The sequence below is a fragment of the Notolepis coatsorum genome (assembly GCF_963971535.1).
Source record: "Notolepis coatsorum genome assembly, chromosome: 18".
In the NCBI taxonomy this organism is placed as follows: Eukaryota; Metazoa; Chordata; class Actinopteri; order Aulopiformes; family Paralepididae; genus Notolepis; species Notolepis coatsorum.
In genome coordinates, this window is record NC_140182.1 from 101,705,442 (window position 1) to 101,727,758 (window position 22,317).

General features: G+C 48.5%; 1 protein-coding gene across 1 annotated transcript in view; it reads right to left on the reverse strand.

Moving 5' to 3' along the window:
* The window catches only part of LOC311245466 (pleckstrin homology domain-containing family A member 7-like), a gene marked incomplete at its 5' end in the record, with an annotated part of 157,694 nt that overhangs the window by 107,924 nt on the left and 27,453 nt on the right, over positions 1-22,317 (reverse strand). Inside the window, one exon of the mRNA XM_084335309.1 lies at positions 3,150-3,249. Coding sequence (XP_084191435.1) covers positions 3,150-3,249 — 100 coding nt within the window. The remainder of the gene's footprint in view (positions 1-3,149; positions 3,250-22,317) is intronic.

A 22,317-nucleotide genomic window follows, 5' to 3' on the forward strand; every position in this document is an offset into this window, starting at 1 on the left:
ACGTCACTGGTTGTTAAAGGGCAGACCCAGGGTGTCTATAGGGAAGTGTAGTCTGACGTCACTGGTTGTTACACCCGTATAGGGATTTATCATTGGGAAAATGGATTATCGGCTATTGTAACAATTCTGCCGCATGGAAATTGAAAAGCTTTCCATTTTTGCAAAAGAATTGTTCCCTCATTGTTCTATCACTAACATTATTGTTTAAAGGGGAACTATTTTACTATTTCTTTCACTATTTGGGCACTTTTACACAATTCCTGTGAGTCTATGGAACACCTCTGTAATATATATATTTTTTTTATTCATTGTTTTGTATTTCTAATCAAGTCCTCAAAAACAGCATTTTTCTACCTCAAGATCTCGAGACGTTTTGAGCCTGGGACGCAGGTGCAGGTGCCACTGTGTGCAGCTCATCTTGTATCTCAACATTAACATGCAGCAGTGTCTTTATGACATCACATATCGCGCACATTTTCAGATGACTCAGTTCAGTGAGGGTGAATATTGTGAGAGGAGAATTGGAAGAATGCACCAATATGAGAATTTTGAGACATAGATCATATTAATATAAGTTCACATAGCTAGGAAACAATGCTAAACACTCAAAAAGGCCATTTATAAGATAGTTCCCCTTTAAGCATTTTTGGTTGAAATAAAATTTGGCGATTTTTTTTTATGATTAATTGCGAATATTTTCATGTTGAGCTATAAATTGTGGATGAATAAGCACAGAAAGGTACACCATGCAAATGTTAATGCTTTATTTGTTTTAAACGAAACGATTTAGAAATGGGCAATGGGCAAATACATTGCGTTGGACAGAGGGTGGAACACGAAAAACGGCAATGACGTAACTACTACACCTCCCTATTGCAAAGAGTAGGGGGTTCCCCAACGTTCCTGGACAAATTCCGAATCAGGCTTCTGACATCAAGGCCACATAATCATCTGTTTCCTTAATTGGCTGATATCAACCTCGTGTCCCGAGCCTTTCAGCCATTGTGTGTTGTGTGCCTGGTGTCAGTGTATGGGGCAACCACTGAGCTTTTCAACATGGATGTATAGCATTATGAAATAAAACCATTCATATGTTTGAAATGAATGACTAAACACCAAGGGATGCACCAACATCACCTCTTCACTACCGACACCAAACTTAACTGTAATCATTGGCCAGATTGAGTACCAGTCTGATTCATTACCTTTACTGTGAACAGACCTGTCTCAAACCCTGCCCCTTTTCTTGATCCTCCAATCACAGCTGTCGCTTACCTCTGACTTCCTCGTACAAACTTTGTACGAGGAAGTCAGAGGTAAGCGACAGCTGTGATTGGAGGATCAAGAAAAGAGGGCAGGGTTTTGAGACAGGTCTGCTGGGGAACAGCTTGAGCCTAAGCTCAGCACTGCGACAGGAAATGAACCTGGGCCCATTTAGAACGTCTATGTTGTTTGAAACGGTCTAGAGAATTGAAACTAGGGGTGGACGGTATAAACGGTATACGGTATAAACGGTATGAATTTGCTCTACGGTATGGATTTTGAGTATACCGTGTAACCGGTAGTGCAGCTCTAAAATAGCAATGACATCATGTAACCACAGCGCGACTATTTCACTCGCATTTGCCCCTAAAAATAGATAGAATTAGTCATAGATAATAGATATGTGCGAACTGGAAAAAGTTATTTAGGAGGCTTCGCGCAGTGGGCGTGCCAGCCCCTACCGCACGCATGTAAACACGGGTCTAGTAGTCTAGTGGGACGGGACACGGGAGCTGTCGGCGTCTCCCTGAGCTAACGTTAGCTTAGCTACCGTTACTAAATGACCCAGTCAACTATTCACTTTTAGTTTAATACATGATGGGGCATTGTCTAACCGAACGGTATCTAGTCGGCCAGCTACCGATAGCTCCTGACATCAACAAACGCTCCACAAAGTCTAGTACTAGAGACGTGTATGCTACCTGTTAGCTCACGTTAATGCAAATTAGTTCACCGTTCAAAACGAAATGTCCCATTGAACTAAATAATTCACTGAGGCGTTGTATTAACGTTATATATGCAGTAGCTACAGATAGCTCATGATATCAATGTCTTATAACACTGATTCGATGCGTATTCGAGCTGAGGGCTTGCTAACGTTATAATACCAATACAATAGGGTCCAGGTGCAGCGCCGGAGAATCCTGGCCGTAGCTCTGCTCGAGGCTACTAGAGTATAGGTCCAGGTGCAGCTCCGGAGAATCCTGGCCGTAGTACACAGACAGTGGAGCTTGTTGCGTGGTGGCGATGTCTCGCAGATAATACCAGTACAAGTCTAATTATATAATATATATATTTTATAAAAAAAGAAAAAAATTATATAAAATAAAAAAAAAAATTTTTATCAAAAACGATGATACCGTGATATATACCGTTACCGTCTATGCTTCAAATTATACCGTGATATAAATTTTAGACCATACCGTCCACCCCTAATTGAAACCATTCGTTTGCGATCATCAGAGAGAAAATGGCTGAGATATAATCCTCGTTTCTCCATTAGAGTGATTTATCATGTGCCAAAAATGCCGCAAATCAAACTCTTTGCTTTGATTCATCACATGTTACACACATCTCTCAGTACCGGATTTTAGTGTTGTGGAAATTCCCCCAATGCCAACGGCCTATTTTACCCAAAATACATCAGAGACCAGTTATCAATATCAGTACATCTCTAGTAAACACACACACACACACACACACACACACACACACACACACACACACACACACACACACACACACACACACACACACACACACACACCACACACACACACACACACACACACACACACACACACACACACACACACACACACACACACACACACACACACACACACACACTAGTAAACACTAATCACCCACACACGAACAGAGTCACAAAGTCATCCAAGGTAAACACTAATCACCCCCCCCCCACACACGCACACACAGCCACACAGTAATCCCTAGTAAACACTAAGCAGACCCCCCCCCCCCACCACACACACACACACACACACACACACACACACACACACACACACACACACCACACACACACACACACACACACACACACACACACACACACACACACACACACACACACACACACAGACCTTGGAGGTGGTGTCCACAGTAGAGGAGGTGACGGCGGTGGAGGCCTCGCTGACGGTGCTGGAGGGGCGGAGCAGCTCTCCCTGCGGCCGGGACATGATCCTGAGACACACAGACACACACAGTGTTACACACTGCTCCCCTCACCACACAGACACACACAGCGTTACACACTGCTGCCCTCACCACACAGACACACACAGCCTTACACACTGCTCCCCTCACCACATTATGCCTTTAGTCTGCGAGTCGTAAGACAAGATGGGTGGGAGGGTGAGGGGGGGCGACTACCGCCCTGTAGCCCTCACCTCCATGGCCATGAAGTGCTTTGAGAAGCTAGTGAAGGGCTACATCTGTGCCTCGCGCCCCATCAACCTGGACCCCCTGCAATTTGCATACCGCCCCAACAGGTCCACGGAGGACGCCATAGCCCATGTGCTGCACACAGCAGCATCACACCTGGACAAGAGGCAGGGGAACTATGTGAGAATGCTGTTCATCGACTACAGCTCAGCATTCAATACCATAGTCCCCTCCAAACTCATAGCCAAGCTCAGGGACCTGGGCTTGAACTATGACCTCTGCCAGTGGGTCTTGGACTTCCTGACGGGCAGACCCCAGGTGGTGAGAGCAGGCAACTGCACCTCCTCATCCATCACCCTCAACATAGGGGCCCCCCAGGGCTGTGTTCTGAGTCCCCTCCTCTACTCCCTGTACACACATGACTGTGTGGCTCAGCGGAGCAACAACACAATCATCAAATTTGCTGACGACACAGTAGTGGTGGGCCTGATCTCTGCCAACGACGAGAGGGCCTACCTGGAAGAGGTCAAGGTCCTGGCGGGATGGTGCCAAGAGAACAGCCTCTCCCTGAACGTCAGCAAAACAAAGGAGATGGTTGTGGACTTTAGGAGGTCGGGGGTCAGGGACTACAGCCCCCTCAGCATCGACGGGGCACCGGTTGAGAGAGTGAACAGTTTTAAGTACCTCGGAGTCCACATATCCGAGGACTTGACATGGACCACACACATTAACAGTGTTGTGAAGAAGGCACGGCAACGCCTCTACTTCCTCAGGCGCCTAAGGAAGTTCCAAGTCAGTCAGAAGATCCTTAAGAACTTCTACTCATGTACAATAGAGAGCATCCTGACTGGCAATATCACCTCCTGGTTTGGGAATAGCACCGCACAAGACCGTAGCAGACTACAGAGAGTGGCACGTTCAGCCGAGCGCACAATTGGAGGGGGGCTTCCCACTCTCCAGAACATTTACAACAAGCGGTGCAGGGGTAAGGCAAAGAGAATTATCAAGGACTCCAGCCACCCAAACAACTGCCTATTTGAACTGCTGCAGTCAGGCAAGCGATACCGGAGTCTCATGGCCAGTACAGAGAGACTCAGAAGAAGCTTCTATCCCCAGGCCATCAGGATGCTCAACGAACAATAACACTATGCAACAACCATCAAATGCACTCACAGCACACACATCCACACACTCACTTTAAACAAACAACACACTGCAGCACCCACTCTCCACACTTTAGAACACCTAGACACACTTTATATTTATTGGCAAAGAATTTGCACTACAACCCATACCTCAGTACACCTTACTGTAAATTGTACCTAAATTGTACCTCATCCCATTTCTGCTTTGCACTATATAGTATATTGTATATTAGTATATTGCATAGTATATTGTATGGTAACTCAGTTACTTCTATTCTGCATTGAACATTGTATATATGTACATACTGAACACTTGTGTCTACGTACGTGACTTCTTTTTTTACATGCTATACTTATTTTATTTCATACTTATCTTTTTGTCTAGCACAGTCTCTGGAGCGTAACAGAAAGAAGCATTTTGTATAAAAGTATTCTGTACTTCTGTATGACAACTATTAAAGAAACTTGAACTTGAAACTTGAGAGGGGGCGAGGAGAGAGGGGACGAGGAGAGAGGGGACGAGGAGAGAGGGGACGAGGAGACAGGGGACGAGGAGAGAGGGGACGAGGAGAGAGGGGAGGAGGAGAGAGGGGACGAGGAGAGAGGGGACGAGGAGAGAGGGGGAGAGGAGAGAGGGGACGAGGAGAGAGGAGAGAGGAGAGAGGGGGCGAGGAGAGAGGGGGCGAGGAGAGAGGGGACGAGGAGACAGGGGGCGAGGAGAGAGGGGAGGAGGAGACAGGGGGCGAGGAGAGAGGGGACGAGGAGAGAGGGGACGAGGAGAGAGGGGGCGAGGAGAGAGGGGACGAGGAGAGAGGGGACGAGGAGAGAGGGGACGAGGGGGCGAGGAGAGAGGGGACGAGGAGAGAGGGGACGAGGAGAGAGGAGACGAGGAGAGAGGGGACGAGGAGACAGGGGGCGAGGAGAGAGGGGACGAGGAGACAGGAGACGAGGAGAGAGGGGACGAGGAGAGAGGAGACGAGGAGAGAGGGGACGAGGAGACAGGGGGCGAGGAGAGAGGGGACGAGGAGACAGGGGGCGAGGAGAGAGGGGACGAGGAGACAGGAGACGAGGAGAGAGGGGACGAGGAGAGAGGGGACGAGGAGAGAGGGGACGAGGAGAGAGGAGACGAGGAGAGAGGGGACGAGGAGAGAGGGGGCGAGGAGAGAGGGGACGAGGAGAGAGGAGACGAGGAGAGAGGGGACGAGGAGAGAGGGGAGGAGGAGAGAGGGGACGAGGAGAGAGGGGACGAGGAGAGAGGGGACGAGGAGAGAGGAGACGAGGAGAGAGGGGACGAGGAGAGAGGAGACGAGGAGAGAGGGGACGAGGAGAGAGGGGACGAGGAGAGAGGAGACGAGGAGAGAGGGGACGAGGAGAGAGGAGACGAGGAGAGAGGGACGAGGAGAGAGGGACGAGGAGAGGGGGCGAGGAGAGGGGACGAGGAGAGAGGAGACGAGGAGAGAGGGGACGAGGAGAGAGGGGACGAGGAGAGAGGGGGCGAGGAGAGAGGGGACGAGGAGAGAGGAGACGAGGAGAGAGGGGACGAGGAGAGAGGGGGCGAGGAGAGAGGGGACGAGGAGAGAGGGGACGAGGAGAGAGGAGACGAGGAGAGAGGGACGAGGAGAGAGGGGGCGAGGAGAGAGGGGACGAGGAGAGAGGGGACGAGGAGAGAGGGGGACGAGGAGAGAGGGGACGAGGAGAGAGGGGACGAGGAGAGAGGGGAGGAGGAGGAGAGAGGAGACGAGGAGAGAGGGGGACGAGGAGAGAGGGGACGAGGAGAGAGGGGACGAGGAGAGAGGGGAGGAGGAGAGAGGGGACGAGGAGAGAGGGGACGAGGAGAGAGGGGACGAGGAGAGAGGGGACGAGGAGAGAGGGGAGGAGGAGAGAGGGGACGAGGAGAGAGGGGACGAGGAGAGAGGGGGACGAGGAGAGGGGGGGCGAGGAGAGAGGGGAGGAGGAGAGAGGGGACGAGGAGAGAGGAGACGAGGAGAGAGGGGACGAGGAGAGAGGAGACGAGGAGAGAGGGGACGAGGAGAGAGGAGACGAGGAGAGAGGGGGACGAGGAGAGGGGGGGCGAGGAGAGAGGGGACGAGGAGAGAGGAGACGAGGAGAGAGGGGACGAGGAGACAGGGGACGAGGAGAGAGGGGACGAGGAGAGAGGGGACGAGGAGAGAGGAGACGAGGAGAGAGGGGACGAGGAGACAGGGGACGAGGAGAGAGGGGACGAGGAGAGAGGGGACGAGGAGAGAGGGGGACGAGGAGAGAGGGGACGAGGAGAGAGGGGACGAGGAGAGAGGGGACGAGGAGAGAGGGGACGAGGAGAGAGGGGACGAGGAGAGAGGGGAGGAGGAGAGAGGGGACGAGGAGAGAGGGGACGAGGAGAGAGGGGACGAGGAGAGAGGGGACGAGGAGAGAGGAGACGAGGAGAGAGGGGACGAGGAGAGAGGGGACGAGGAGAGAGGGGACGAGGAGAGAGGGGACGAGGAGACAGGGGACGAGGAGAGAGGGGACGAGGAGAGAGGGGACGAGGAGAGAGGGGACGAGGAGAGAGGGGACGAGGAGAGAGGGGACGAGGAGAGAGGAGACGAGGAGAGAGGGGACGAGGAGAGAGGGGAGGAGGAGAGAGGGGACGAGGAGAGAGGGGACGAGGAGAGAGGGGACGAGGAGAGAGGGGACGAGGAGAGAGGGGGACGAGGAAGAAGGAAGGGAGGGATGTGTCCAGGTGTGCAAGGAGGTATGAGGATGAGGAAGATCATATTCAAGAGGTTTCTTTGTCAATACAGTATGTCTGTGTGTGTGTGTGTGTGTGTGGGTGTGTGTACGTGTTTGTATGGACATCAGAAAGCCAACAGCCGACACTGAGACACCTTAATGGAGACAGGACTTCCTCATTAATGTCTCCAACAACACCCCAAAACGCCCTGGAGGCCAAAAGACGACTGCGTGCGTGCGTGCCGGAACTCTTCTCTCTTTCTACCCTCAGGTTGGAGAAGGATAGTGTCACATATTACCTTGCATGAATGTTTCATAAGAGGCAGGTGTTAAAATAGGACAACGGCATGCATGATTCATTAAAGAAAAGAAAAATTACACCCTGTGCAGTAGTACAGTACGTCATGTTGTGTTATGTACCTGTTTGATATAATGAGAGCACCCCAAAGGCCCACACCCTAAACCCACACTTCATTATTTATCTACACTCTCAAAAAAGGATGTGTTAAAATAAAGTTTTTTCTTGCTCACATGGGTGTCTTGCTCGCCAAACCCGCCAAAAGTCAGGTTTTGATCCTTTGATCTTTTTCCCTTGATCCCCACTCTAAACACTCGCTCGGAGCTGCCTGGGTCTCCCTGGCACAGCTGCCTACGTTGGAATTGCAATGATGATCGGATCCCGCTAGGTGGCAGTATCGCCTACCTTTTGAACTGGGGATATCAGTTGTCTTCCAGTACTGAGTTTACCTCCGGCTGCTTCCGCCTCGGAGTGGATCAGGACATAGCAATCGGGAGGAGATCTGGTGCCTCAGACCTATTCTTTCCTGTATAGTAGCCATGCCCAATATACACAAGTAATTGTAATCGCCATGGGACGACTGGGATTTATTCATTTTGGAGTACCTTCTGACTGAGGTAAGGTCTATCTTGGGTAACCAGCTGGTATTTTTTTAACCTAAAACATGCTTCTGTACCGATCAGTGTCGTATTTTACCGGACCTAAAACATGCTTTTGGTAACGATCACAGTTTCGAGTTAAAAGGGGCGATGTTTAGCATGGAATAGCGCACAAATGTGTCGAAATGAACTGGTTAGTCAGTCTTGGACTATGTCAAATGAGCCATACTATTGTCTCCATAGCTATAATACAGAACACACAATGGGTCCGCAAACATCTCTAAAATGGTCAATAACGCTGGCGCCATTGAGTAGAGATGGGAAAACAGCGTGGCGGTCAATGAGTTAACACATGGGTGTGTTGCTCTTCAACATATCAATAACTCATCTGTGTGTGTTAATATCACAGTTATGCTGCAGGTTGATAAACGGGAATAACAAGACTGTAAAGTGTACCAAGAGCTCGACGGCCTATGTTCCGTTGGGAATTTAAAGGCCTAAGTAAGTAAGTAAGTAAGTAAGTAAAGTGTACCAACTATCTGAATTCATCAAGATTTTCTGAAAGCCCAGATGTCACTGTATTGAAAAAAAGAAAATAAAATTACACATGGGTTTTACCTGCCAGCCTTACTGTGAATGACAGCACTGTAGCTCGAGTGAAACACTGTCCACTTGTACTGTGCACTGTGGCTTGGGTGTGAGTCTCTTTACAGTGTTCTGCCATATGCACATTGGTTTGTGGCGGCCTGCTCCGCAGACAGACCTACAACAAACAGATTTCCCAAGGTGATACAGCAATGCTCTGTGTGTATTAAAAAAAACGTTTTTTTATGCCGTTCAACGGTGTGCATCTGTAACCTTCGCAAACCTCCAGTACAAACACAAATAACGACCAGTGGGGAAACCCTGCTTCAGGTGTCGGTTTGAAAACTGAGATTAAAGGGATAGTTTGGAATTTTGGAACGCCGGCCCAGTTTCTTTCTTACCAATGATGATGTTGATCTGTGCCACACCAATGCTGACTGAGGGGCAAATTCACAAAGGGATTGCACGGCTTTTTCTGAAGCTATGCCTGTGCAAATACTGTAGCTCTGAAACACACTTTGCTATTCACAAAGGAAGCGGGTGAAATGCGGTGGTAACTGCGTTGCCCTCAGCATTGTGTCTCGGTGCGTCGGTGGTATTTGCGGGTATTTAAATGAGGTAATATGGGCGGAACATGTGCCCCTTTCTATGCAAATGAGCGCCTCATCGCAGATACACTCCAATTCACAAAGATAGGCACTAATTGCCATGCAGAGTTAAAGCGGCGCTATTTATGTCTTCAGGGAGGGGTGTCATTGCCAGCGTCTCAGGTAATCATGGCAGCAGTAATTGTTGCCCGGCGAAGGCATCGTAATGCCAGGCGTGCTCGTGAAAGAATATTTCTAATGAGAATATCACTTTTTGATTTAGGCGAGACCGAAATCATCCGGAGACACAGGTTGCCAGCTCAAGCAATCCTTGATCTACTGGATGAAATCAAGGATGCTATTGAGCCAGCCACCCAGAGATCCCATGCAATCTTATTTATTATTTAAATATTGTTATTTAACGTTGTCAGCTTTCCCAATGTTGTCGGCACTATTGATTGATTGATTTTGTAACAAGATTTAGATTTTGCATCATGCTGCAATTTTTATTTGTGTTATGCATTGCTCTTGCTGCTTGTTTCATTATGCAATCCTTGTTTGTATGAACGGTGCTATATAAATAACGTTTATTATTATTATAATTATTATTATTGACTGCACTCACGTTCCAATTGTACCAACAAGCGAAAACGAACATATTTTTAGAAATAGGAAGCAAACGTATTCAATCAACACAGGTAGTGTGCAACGCCAGTAATATAATAATGAAAGTTGTTGCCAAATTCCCTGGGTCCACTTGCCGTGCGTAATCCTGCCAACGTTGGAGAGGCGACGTACAATCGGGCTCACATCAGAACGCGCACATTTGATCGAGCGCACATTTGGCATCTTAAAAAGCCGGCTTAAGATGCCTGGATCGTAACGGTGGGGCAATGCTATATATTCCCCCCAAAGCACACCACTCCATTGGATGCTGGGTTAGGTAATAATCACAATAAAGAGAATAGAATACGCACACTCATATGCTCCAGGATAAACTTTTAATTTATAATGTTTCGTCAGGTCCATGAGGAGTAGACGCTGGAAACACAGTCAATGAAAAGTTTATTCTGGATTATATGATAATGCGGGTTCTATTCTCTTAACTAAACATTAAATACAACTTTATCACTAAAAAAATATTCCTAAATGAGACAATATTTTCATTGGCACAGTGCCTAACTTCGGTCTAAAGATTCAGCACCATGGACAGGTCTGCTCAAAATAATTTATTTGGGGATGATATGACAAACAAATGCAATGACGAAAGATAGTGACAAAAACAAAGGATGCAATGTGTCATGAAAATACAAATTAAGCAAGCTCTATACATTACGAAATAAACAAAATACAATATGAAATAAATGAAATACAAATGGTGAAAAATACTGTTATGTCTATGCCTCACTTCGGGTTTATTTTCCCCCTTCCTGATATCGGCCAACACCGCTGCCAGGTGCAAACTGCTCCGCGAGCAAACTGCACTGGAGCAAATCAGGAGCAAATTGCACACCTGTGGGCGTGTTTGCGCTAGTATCTCATCCGCGCAATATCTTTGAATCGGTTGCAAAGACGGAGCAGATACCGCACGATTAGTATCTCGCGCAGTTAAGAGTGCTGTTAGCGCCGTGCAATCCATTCTTTGTGAATTCGCCCCGAGACTCGCTAAAATCAGATTTCAGTCAGCTTGACAGGAGCTCGACCCCATTGACTTTGCATTGGTTTGCGGCTAACTACCCAGAGCTAGTATGAGGAACAGCATGGATTGTGCTGAGAAAGGACTCTACCAATCAACGTCATCATTGGTAAGTAACACATTGGGCTAGGGTTCCACAATTCTGAACTATCCCTTTAAAACTACCCAGGCAAAACTACATCTGAGATGTTCTGGTGTCGTCTACCAGCTGACACCAGGCAAAACTACATCTGAGATGTTCTGGTGTCGTCCACCAGCTGACACCAGGCAGAACTACATCTGAGATGTTCTGGTGTCGTCCACCAGCTGACACCAGGCAAAACTACATCTGAGATGTTCTGGTGTCCACCAGCTGACACCAGGCAGAACTACATCTGAGATGTTCTGGTGTCCACCAGCTGACACCAGGCAGAACTACATCTGAGATGTTCTGGTGTCCACCAGCTGACACCAGGCAGAACTACATCTGAGATGTTCTGGTGTCGTCCACCAGCTGACACCAGGCAGAACTACATCTGAGATGTTCTGGTGTCGTCCAGCTGACACCAGGCAGAACTACATCTGAGATGTTCTGGTGTCGTCCACCAGCTGACACCAGGCAGAACTACACCTGAGATGTTCTGGTGTCGTCCACCAGCTGACACCAGGCAGAACTACATCTGAGATGTTCTGGTGTCGTCCACCAGCTGACACCAGGCAGAACTACATCTGAGATGTTCTGGTGTCGTCCACCAGCTGACACCAGGCAGAACTACATCTGAGATGTTCTGGTGTCGTCTACCAGCTGACACCAGGCAAAACTACATCTGAGATGTTCTGGTGTCGTCCACCAGCTGACACCAGGCAGAACCTCAACCTGCCTGATAGCTTCACAGGGAAAACACTGAGCACATTCTCTGAAAACCAAAGAAACAACCTATTAATTGTCTGTGGTGACCGCACTGCGCCATTACAGTGTGTACTGCTGTGTTATTTATTATAAAATTATTTTAGTTTATTTACTAAAGAAAAACAACATTTTCAACCCAACATGGTCTTATCTTCATCAGGCAAATGACTCACATGGCAGGTAGGAGGGTACATGTTGGCAATGACAGCTACAGTACTCCACTGTGTCTAATGGCGTGTGTGTGTGTGTGTGTGTGTGTGTGTGTGTGTGTGTGTGTGTGTGTGAACACACATGCACATGAGTGTGCACAGACATTCTCTGTCACACACACACACACACACACACACACACACACACACACACACACACACACACACACACACACACACACACACACACACACACACACACACACACACACACACACACACACACACACACACACACACACACACACACACACACACACACACACACACACACACACACACACACACACACACACACACACACCTAAAGACTTGATGCAGCCTAATGCATTCCTGCCGTTGGCCAGCCGACGTACCGTAGCATCGGACCACGGAGGCAGGCGCCAATTACATCAACAATGTGCTTCACACACAAAATGAGGCGACTTCGGAATCAGCTGAAATGTCAGAAGGATGGTGTTGGTGGGCAGAGAGAGAGAGAGAGAGAGAGAGAGAGAGAGAGAGAGAGAGAGAGAGAGAGAGAGAGAGAGAGAGAGAGAGAGAGAGAGAGAGAGAGAGAGAGAGAGAGAGAGAGAGAGAGAGAAGGAGAGAGAGAAGGGGGGGTTGAACTCTACCTAGAAGCATTCACAAAACTGTCAAATTAGACCATTCCTTTTGATTCGGTTGAAGGTCTGCCACCCTTCTCTCTCCTTTTTCAGTCTCAAAGCACGTTCTATCCACAGTGACCTGAACTTTCTATGGCATGTGAACTTCACCCCCCTCCACACCTCTAATAACAGATACGAGTAGAGAAGAGGCCCATACTGTACCTCAACATCTGAGTCTTGCTTTGAGACTCTGAGGCAGGCATGGCCCGTCTCTTGACAGAAGTCTATCCATATCTTGAATTCCAGCGAGGGAACATGCCCAATATTTTTCCTCCTCTGTGGCTCTCTCTCTCTCACAGGAAATGAACAGAGGAGCGTGCCAGGAAATGAGCAAGGGGGGAAGGGGGGGGGGGGGTTTGGGGGTGAGCAGCCTACTAGGGCATCACCTGAGAGAAATCAACAGGTAATTCCCATGATGCACTGGACTCTTGGGTCTACCGGCCCTATTTCACCTCAGTCCCCCAGAGAGGGAATCCTTTGAAGTGACTTCAAAAGGTCAGACGTAAAGGATGCAGTTCTCGTGCTCGCAGACTAAACAACACACCTGCAGACTAAACAACACACCTGCAGACTAAACAACACACCTGCAGACTAAACAACACACCTGCAGACTAAACAACACACCTGCAGACTAAACAACACACCTGCAGACTAAACAACAAGAAACAAGACTAAACAACAACACCTTATACACTGTGTATTTGAATTTGTTTTATTAAGTAACAGAAATATCCCTGTTCCATCCATTCCTCCATCTCGCCTTTATGTCACTTTGATTTATCTCTCCCTCCCTCCCTCCCTCCCTCCCTCCCTCCCTCCCTCCCTCCCTCCCTCCCTCCCTGGTAATGTTTCTCACATAAAATACACCAGCAATGGGGGATGTAATTGAAGCCTGATATGTGATCCAGTGATCAACGTAAAAAGAACTGTCAACAGGTCTGTCCTGAGTGAGTATGTACTCCTCACAACAGAGCAACAGGATTCAGGTTAAAATCTGACTTTTGCAGAGGTCCCATATTGGATATCTTCCGAAAAGGGGTGTTTCTGCTCTCTCTCTCTCTCTCTCTCTCAGGGGTGCTCTCTGTGGGTATGTACTCTCTGCTCCTTCCATTCTATCTATGCCAGTAACCCAATGTGTTTGAAATCCACACTGCTGCCATGGCAACAGTCAACAAAAGCATTCCCGCGCCCCTGTGACTGCCCATGTGAGTAAGTCATCACATTGCTAGCGTAGCTTCCCACCAGATTCTGTACCAACGAGCGGGAGGGAGCGAGACACACGTAGAGAGACAGCTGGACTGTGGCAAGAAGGAAGCAACCCATGTGGAAAATATGTATACTAATCTGAAAAGATTTCTAACATGGTTTAATATGGTCGACCAAAGACATTGTAAGTAAAACACATGGCGGTACATCCACATGGCGGAATTCAGACTACTTATGTAACGCACATATTCAATGAATAAAATAATGATATCTGAAGGCCAACACCATTATGCTCCATTAAAACCTTCTGAAGGCAGAACTCTATTCTGTATGGGGAAGGAGCTTTTGTGAACAGTGGACAAAGAGAGACTCAGTGAGAGAGCTGAGAGGGTAAGAGAGAAGGTAGCAAAGAGCTAAATAAGCCAGACGGACAGAGACGCAGCATGCACATCCAGCAGGTGCAGGTGGACAGAGATGAACAAATAACTAGAGTCGGCAAAGCTCCCAAAAGGTTATTATTTTCACCACAGATCCAACGTATTCCATTCATAGGGAAGAACACACACGTGTGTTGTTGTGTGCCTGGTGTTTGTGTAGGGAAGCCGTTGAGCTCATGTAGCCCATGGTTGGGTGCTAAACAGTGGTGGTGCAGGAGGCAATACCCGCTCTACATAGCAAAGTGCCTGTTTATAAACGGTGATTAATTCATTCAAGATCCCTATAGATCGAAATGTCTATCTGTGGTGAAAATAAACATCATTCAGGAGCTTTTTAAGAAACGTGCATGTTGCGAGGGCTGCGTCAGAGCAGGTGCCACAGCCTGCGAGCTCCCCCCGGAGGTTACCTGTCGCTGTCACACCACCCTTCGCCCTTAGGAGTTCCCAGCAAGGCACCTGTTGCCAATCTCCAATCAGGGCTCCTGTCTCCCTGCCAGTTACCGATGGGAGTATAAACGCTGACCTGCCCTGAGGACCACGCCAGTTCCTTCTACCAGTAACAGTAGGTTTCGTTACCGTTGACTATTTTGTCTCAATTCCTGTTTAATTCTTTTTTTTTTGTATCTACTTTTTTCTCCTCCTTTTTTCTGTGATTTTTCTCCCCATCCCAATTTACCTCTCGTGCCAATTCTCCCTCCCCTGTCCTGATCGTTGCTCGCATATGCCCCCCACTGGCCGGTTGTAGGGAGGATAGAAGCCTTGCATCACATGTCCCCCCCGATACATGTGGAGGCAGCCTGTCACATCTTTTCACCTGCCAGCGCGGACTCTCATTTGGCGAGGTGTAACGTGTGGGAGGCTCACACTGCCCCCGCCATTTTCCTGACTTTGCTGTGCAGGCGCCCCAACCGACCTGTAGGAGTCGCTGTTCACAACGACCAGATTACCACCCTTCGACTTCCCACCCGCTAACTCTGCCAATTGAGTCAGTATGACGGCCGGCCCAAGCCGGAGGCAACGCCGACAGCCGGATTCGAACCCGCTGTCTCTTGCGTTGGTGACGAGCGCAATGTCCGCTGCGCTACCCAGCCGCTATAATTCCTGTTTAATTCTTATTGGCAATTACTGGCTGGTTGACTAACCATCGTCTTGTTTTGTTGATTCGCATTTGTATTTTACTGGCTGGTAAACTAACCTTCGTTCTCTCTCTTTTGTCTAGTGTGGGGACGCCGTTCCAGAACACCCCACGCTCGTGTTTTTTTCCCTCCCTCTCTCTCGCTCGTTTTGTTTTTGTTATGTATTTTGTGTAAATAAATACACGCCGGTTGGCGTTTTCCCCTTTGAACCTGTTACGTTGCTTTTATGGGTCCCGTTCCTCTGTTGCCATAACAGTGAAGACTCTATTAGGACTCTACTAGGCATTGAGATATAGAGATACAGCAGGACTCTACTAGACGTTCAGATATAGAAACAGGACTCTATTACATATTCAGAAACAGAGGGACAGATGAGTCACATACTTAGACGCACTTAAGACCCAGACTATACTGAGACCCAGGCTGCAGGACCGGGGGAAGTTATTCCATCTCTCCCCTCCTAGTGCCAAAAATAAGATGTGATATGGGACTCTTACGAGCTGTAAAGTCCTGACACTTTAGCCACTCCTGGAACTGATGATCTCGGCCCTGCGGGCTCTCCAGACACGGTAGCCTTTAGACACCAGACTCAACAATACACCCCCCGCCCCCTCTCTCTCTCTGGTAATAGTGATGTCAGATAGGGTTTCAGCTCGGCTTTGATGAGCTGCGAGGTGGCGGCTCCATCAAAGGTGATTTTTCTTACATGAAAGACTGAAAGACATCAGCAGGGAGGGAAAGACATCAGCACTGGGGGAAAGACATCAGCACTGGGGGAAAGACATCAGCACTGAGGGAAAGACATCAGCACTGGGGGAAAGACATCAGCACTGAGGGAAAGACATCAGCACTGGGGGAAAGACATCAGCACTGAGGGAAAGACATCAGCACTGAGGGAAAGACATCAGCACTGAGGGAAAGACATCAGCACTGAGGGAAAGACATCAGCACTGGGGGAAAGACATCAGCACTGAGGGAAAGACATCAGCACTGAGGGAAAGACATCAGCACTGAGGGAAAGACATCAGCACTGAGGGAAAGACATCAGCACTGGGGGAAAGACATCAGCACTGAGGGAAAGACATCAGCACTGGGGGAAAGACATCAGCACTGGGGGAAAGACATCAGCACTGGGGGAAAGACATCAGCACTGGGGGAAAGACATCAGCACTGAGGGAAAGACATCAGCACTGGGGGAAAGACATCAGCACTGAGGGAAAGACATCAGCACTGGGGGAAAGACATCAGCACTGAGGGAAAGACATCAGCACTGGGGGAAAGACATCAGCACTGAGGGAAAGACATCAGCACTGGGGGAAAGACATCAGCACTGGGGGAAAGACATCAGCACTGAGGGAAAGACATCAGCACTGAGGGAAAGACATCAGCACTGAGGGAAAGACATCAGCACTGAGGGAAAGACATCAGCACTGAGGGAAAGACATAGCCAAGCGAACTAGAACTAAACTGAACACCATTTTATCCTTTGAAGGCCACCCACTGTTCAGAATTTTTTATGCTCGAAGCTCATTCAGTGATAGGTCGTTGATGCCTCAATACTCTGCTGAGCGATTGAGAAGGTCCTTTGTTCCTGCTGCGGTTAAATTTTTTGAAGAGGCTCTCCTACTGTGTTGTGTATCCTGTATTGTATCATGTAATTGTTTCTTTCATGTTTGTATATATTTGTATTCGCTCTGTCTGGTGGCAAACCATGTTAGCCCTCGGGGGTTAAAAAAAAAAAAAAAAAAAATACCATACATCAGCACTGGGGGAGAGGAGCTCAGTCTGATATGTGATCCAGTGATCCTCTGGAAACCTTATATATAAACTTCGGAAATCTGGGCAGACGTAAAAATAACTGTCAACAGGTTTGTCCTGAGTGAGCATGTCCTCCTCACCAGTGGCGTTGCGCAATATGTCGGGGCTCCCCCACAGGTCGGACCATGGGACATGGGATAGACATCGCGGACACTTTTTTAAATGTTTATCTTTTCAGGCATCTTTTGTAAACAGTATAGGTCGGTAGGAACTTTCTGTATAAAGATTCATCTGATTTAAACAGTATAGGGTCAGTAGGAACTTTCTGTATAATATACATCTGATTTAAACAGTATAGGGTCAGTAGGAACTTTCTGTATAAAGATACATCTGATTTAACCAGTATAGGGTCAGTAGGAACTTTCTGTATAAAGATACATCTGATTTAAACAGTAGGGTCAGTAGGAACTTTCTGTATAAAGATACATCTGATTTAACCAGTATAGGGTCAGTAGGAACTTTCTGTATAAAGATACATCTGATTTAAACAGTAGGGTCAGTAGGAACTTTCTGTATAAAGATACATCTGATTTAAACAGTAGGGTCAGTAGGAACTTTCTGTATAAAGATACATCTGATTTAAACAGTAGGGTCAGTAGGAACTTTCTGTATAAAGATACATCTGATTTAAACAGTAAGGTCAGTAGGAACTGTATAATAATATACATCTGATTTAAACATCATTGACAAACAAGTGGCTGTGTATTTTTTGTAACATGAAGGTATATTGTAGAACGTTATAGCCTATCATCATTGGAGTTCACACAACGGAACAGTTCACATAATATAACATTCTGTATAAAAGAAAAGTAGCCTACAAAAAACAAACAAAACAAAACACATCCTATAGGCTACATAGAGGATGCAATCAGGAGCTGCTTTGTAGGCCTATTATTTTATACAAGCGCGCCTCCTGGCATTCTTCTGCGCAAAGTCCTGTATAACAGTCTTTAAATCTATACTGCGCACGCGTCGGCTCTCAATACTAAGGACTGCTAACCCAAATAGGTCTTTATTAATTTAAGTTTTGAGAAAGATCTCTCAGCACTGGCAACAGTCACGGGTATAGTTAAAAACAATTTCAGTGCTGTGGCAACATCGGGGATACTTGGCAAAATGGACTGATTTTCAATAAGCAGGGTGTGTGCAAGATCTTTGATTGTTCCGTGCTCAATGTTCTTTATAGTAGGCCTAAGAGCATTACGGAGGGACAGGATCTGGAAAGGAAACTCGGCTGACAGGTCGTCTTTATACTGGCCTGATAAAGCACTTGCGGACTGTCAGACAGATCCTTGTCTGTTGCGTGCAAATGTTCGCGGGGAAGCAGAAAATAACATCGCTGTGCAACTTCGGTCATTCCAACAAATCAATTTTTTTGAGTTGGGCAACGACAATATCGATATTTGCGTAAAATACAGCCACTCTAAGATGCTCCCCTGGGCCTTGGAGCCGCTGGCCCTCACAGCTCTGAAAAGTGCCTCTTAGACTGTGCACACCCCGTCACCCCATGAGGATGCCAGCTCTTGCGCGTGCGCCTTTAAGCCATCAAAACTCTCCTCGGAGTTTGGCAAGTGTGTCGGTTGCGTTACCAAGCATTGCTGTCGCCTGTAACAGGTCCAGGTCTTTGTATAACGATACACTGTTGTACTACAGCGTACACATGACGGGGGACAGGGTGCCTACTAGCAACATAGCTAGCGCCCTGTTCCCACGTTACGAAATCTAAGAGGATAGCCTACATTGGGGGCGGGGCCTCCTAAGCTCCAGGGCTCCCCCGCACCACGGGGGGGTGCGGGGGCCTCCACTACGCCAGTGCTCCTCACAACAGAGCGATAGGATCCAGGGTAAACTCGAGACGAAATACCCCTTTAAAAGTCTGTATGCTTTTAGAAGCATGTTGTCCGTAAGATGTCATCATCTAGAGACAACAGTGCAAGTTCAAGTTAGTTTCAAGTTCAAGTTTGTTTATTATTTTTTGTCATAATAAAATACAGAATACTTTATGATGAAATGCTTGTTTCTGTATGAGCCCCTGAGAGTGTGCTACATACAGTAAAAAAAATTAAAAATAGTTATTAAGAAGTAAAAAGTAAGTAAAGGAATATTCAGTCAATATACATATATACATAATACAGAGTAAATAAGTAACAGTGAGGTACAATGCAGACATGCGATGAGGTACAACACTTAGGGTAACATGCAAATGAGGTATGAATGTAGTGCAATCTCTTTAATAATAGATTAGATACATATAAAGTGTGTTAAAGTGTCTAAAGTGAGTAAAGTGAGTGGTAAGGTGAGTGTTTGTTTAAAGTGAGTCTGTACATGTGGATGTGTGTGCAGTGAGTGTAGATGATGGGTTGTTACATAGTGTCATTGTCATTGAGCCTCCTGATGGCCTGGAGATAGAAGCTCAGTCAGAGTGGTGCAGTCAGAGTGGTGCAGTCAGAGTGGTGCAGTCAGTCAGAGAGGTGCAGTCAGAGTGGTGCAGTCAGAGTGGTGCAGTCAGTCAGAGTGGTGCAGTCAGAGAGGTGCAGTCAGAGAGGTGCAGTCAGAGAGGTGCAGTCAGAGAGGTGCAGTCAGTCAGAGTGGTGCAGTCAGAGTGGTGCAGTAGAGAGGTGCAGTCAGAGAGGTGCAGTCAGAGAGGTGCAGTCAGAGTGGTGCAGTCAGAGAGGTGCAGTCAGAGAGGTGCAGTCAGAGAGGTGCAGTCAGAGTGGTGCAGTCAGAGAGGTGCAGTCAGAGTGGTGCAGTCAGAGTGGTGCAGTCAGAGAGGTGCAGTCAGAGAGGTGCAGTCAGAGAGGTGCAGTCAGAGTGGTGCAGTCAGAGAGGTGCAGTCAGAGAGGTGCAGTCAGAGTGGTGCAGTCAGAGAGGTGCAGTCAGAGCGGTGCAGTCAGAGAGGTGCAGTCAGAGAGGTGCAGTCAGAGAGGTGCAGTCAGAGTGGTGCAGTCAGAGTGGTGCAGTCAGAGTGGTGCAGTCAGAGAGGTGCAGTCAGAGAGGTGCAGTCAGAGTGGTGCAGTCAGAGAGGTGCAGTCAGTCAGAGAGGTGCAGTCAGAGAGGTGCAGTCAGAGTGGTGCAGTCAGAGAGGTGCAGTCAGTCAGAGTGGTGCAGTCAGAGTGGTGCAGTCAGAGAGGTGCAGTCAGAGAGGTGCAGTCAGTCAGAGAGGTGCAGTCAGAGAGGTGCAGTCAGAGAGGTGCAGTCAGAGAGGTGCAGTCAGAGAGGTGCAGTCAGAGTGGTGCAGTCAGTCAGAGTGGTGCAGTCAGAGAGGTGCAGTCAGAGAGGTGCAGTCAGAGAGGTGCAGTCAGAGAGGTGCAGTCAGTCAGAGTGGTGCAGTCAGAGTGGTGCAGTAGAGAGGTGCAGTCAGAGAGGTGCAGTCAGAGAGGTGCAGTCAGAGTGGTGCAGTCAGAGAGGTGCAGTCAGAGTGGTGCAGTCAGAGAGGTGCAGTCAGAGAGGTGCAGTCAGAGAGGTGCAGTCAGTCAGAGAGGTGCAGTCAGTCAGAGAGGTGCAGTCAGAGTGGTGCAGTCAGAGAGGTGCAGTCAGAGAGGTGCAGTCAGAGTGGTGCAGTCAGTCAGAGAGGTGCAGTCAGTCAGAGTGGTGCAGTCAGTCAGAGTGGTGCAGTCAGAGTGGTGCAGTCAGAGTGGTGCAGTCAGAGAGGTGCAGTCAGAGAGGTGCAGTCAGAGTGGTGCAGTCAGACAGTCAGAGAGGTGCAGTCAGAGAGGTGCAGTCAGAGCGGTGCAGTCAGAGAGGTGCAGTCAGAGTGGTGCAGTCAGAGAGGTGCAGTCAGAGAGGTGCAGTCAGAGAGGTGCAGTCAGAGCGGTGCAGTCAGAGTGGTGCAGTCAGAGAGGTGCAGTCAGAGTGGTGCAGTCAGTCAGAGTGGTGCAGTCAGAGTGGTGCAGTCAGAGTGGTGCAGTCAGAGCGGTGCAGTCAGTCAGAGTGGTGCAGTCAGAGTGGTGCAGTCAGAGTGGTGCAGTCAGAGCGGTGCAGTCAGAGTGGTGCAGTCAGAGAGGTGCAGTCAGAGTGGTGCAGTCAGTCAGAGAGGTGCAGTCAGTCAGAGAGGTGCAGTCAGAGAGGTGCAGTCAGAGAGGTGCAGTCAGAGTGGTGCAGTCAGTCAGAGAGGTGCAGTCAGTCAGAGTGGTGCAGTCAGTCAGAGTGGTGCAGTCAGAGAGGTGCAGTCAGAGTGGTGCAGTCAGAGAGGTGCAGTCAGAGTGGTGCAGTCAGAGAGGTGCAGTCAGAGAGGTGCAGTCAGAGAGGTGCAGTCAGAGTGGTGCAGTCAGAGTGGTGCAGTCAGAGAGGTGCAGTCAGAGTGGTGCAGTCAGAGAGGTGCAGTCAGAGAGGTGCAGTCAGAGTGGTGCAGTCAGAGAGGTGCAGTCAGAGTGGTGCAGTCAGAGAGGTGCAGTCAGAGAGGTGCAGTCAGAGAGGTGCAGTCAGAGAGGTGCAGTCAGAGAGGTGCAGTCAGAGTGGTGCAGTCAGAGAGGTGCAGTCAGAGTGGTGCAGTCAGAGAGGTGCAGTCAGAGAGGTGCAGTCAGAGTGGTGCAGTCAGAGAGGTGCAGTCAGAGAGGTGCAGTCAGTCAGAGAGGTGCAGTCAGAGTGGTGCAGTCAGAGTGGTGCAGTCAGAGAGGTGCAGTCAGAGTGGTGCAGTCAGAGAGGTGCAGTCAGAGTGGTGCAGTCAGAGTGGTGCAGTCAGAGTGGTGCAGTCAGAGAGGTGCAGTCAGAGAGGTGCAGTCAGAGAGGTGCAGTCAGAGAGGTGCAGTCAGAGTGGTGCAGTCAGAGTGGTGCAGTCAGAGCTGTGCACATGTTCATATTCAAACACTCAGCCGACACCAGATACTGTGTATTTTTCATGCAAATGTACAATATTCACACTTCAGGCGACACTGAATTGACTATAAAAACCTGCCAAACTACGTGG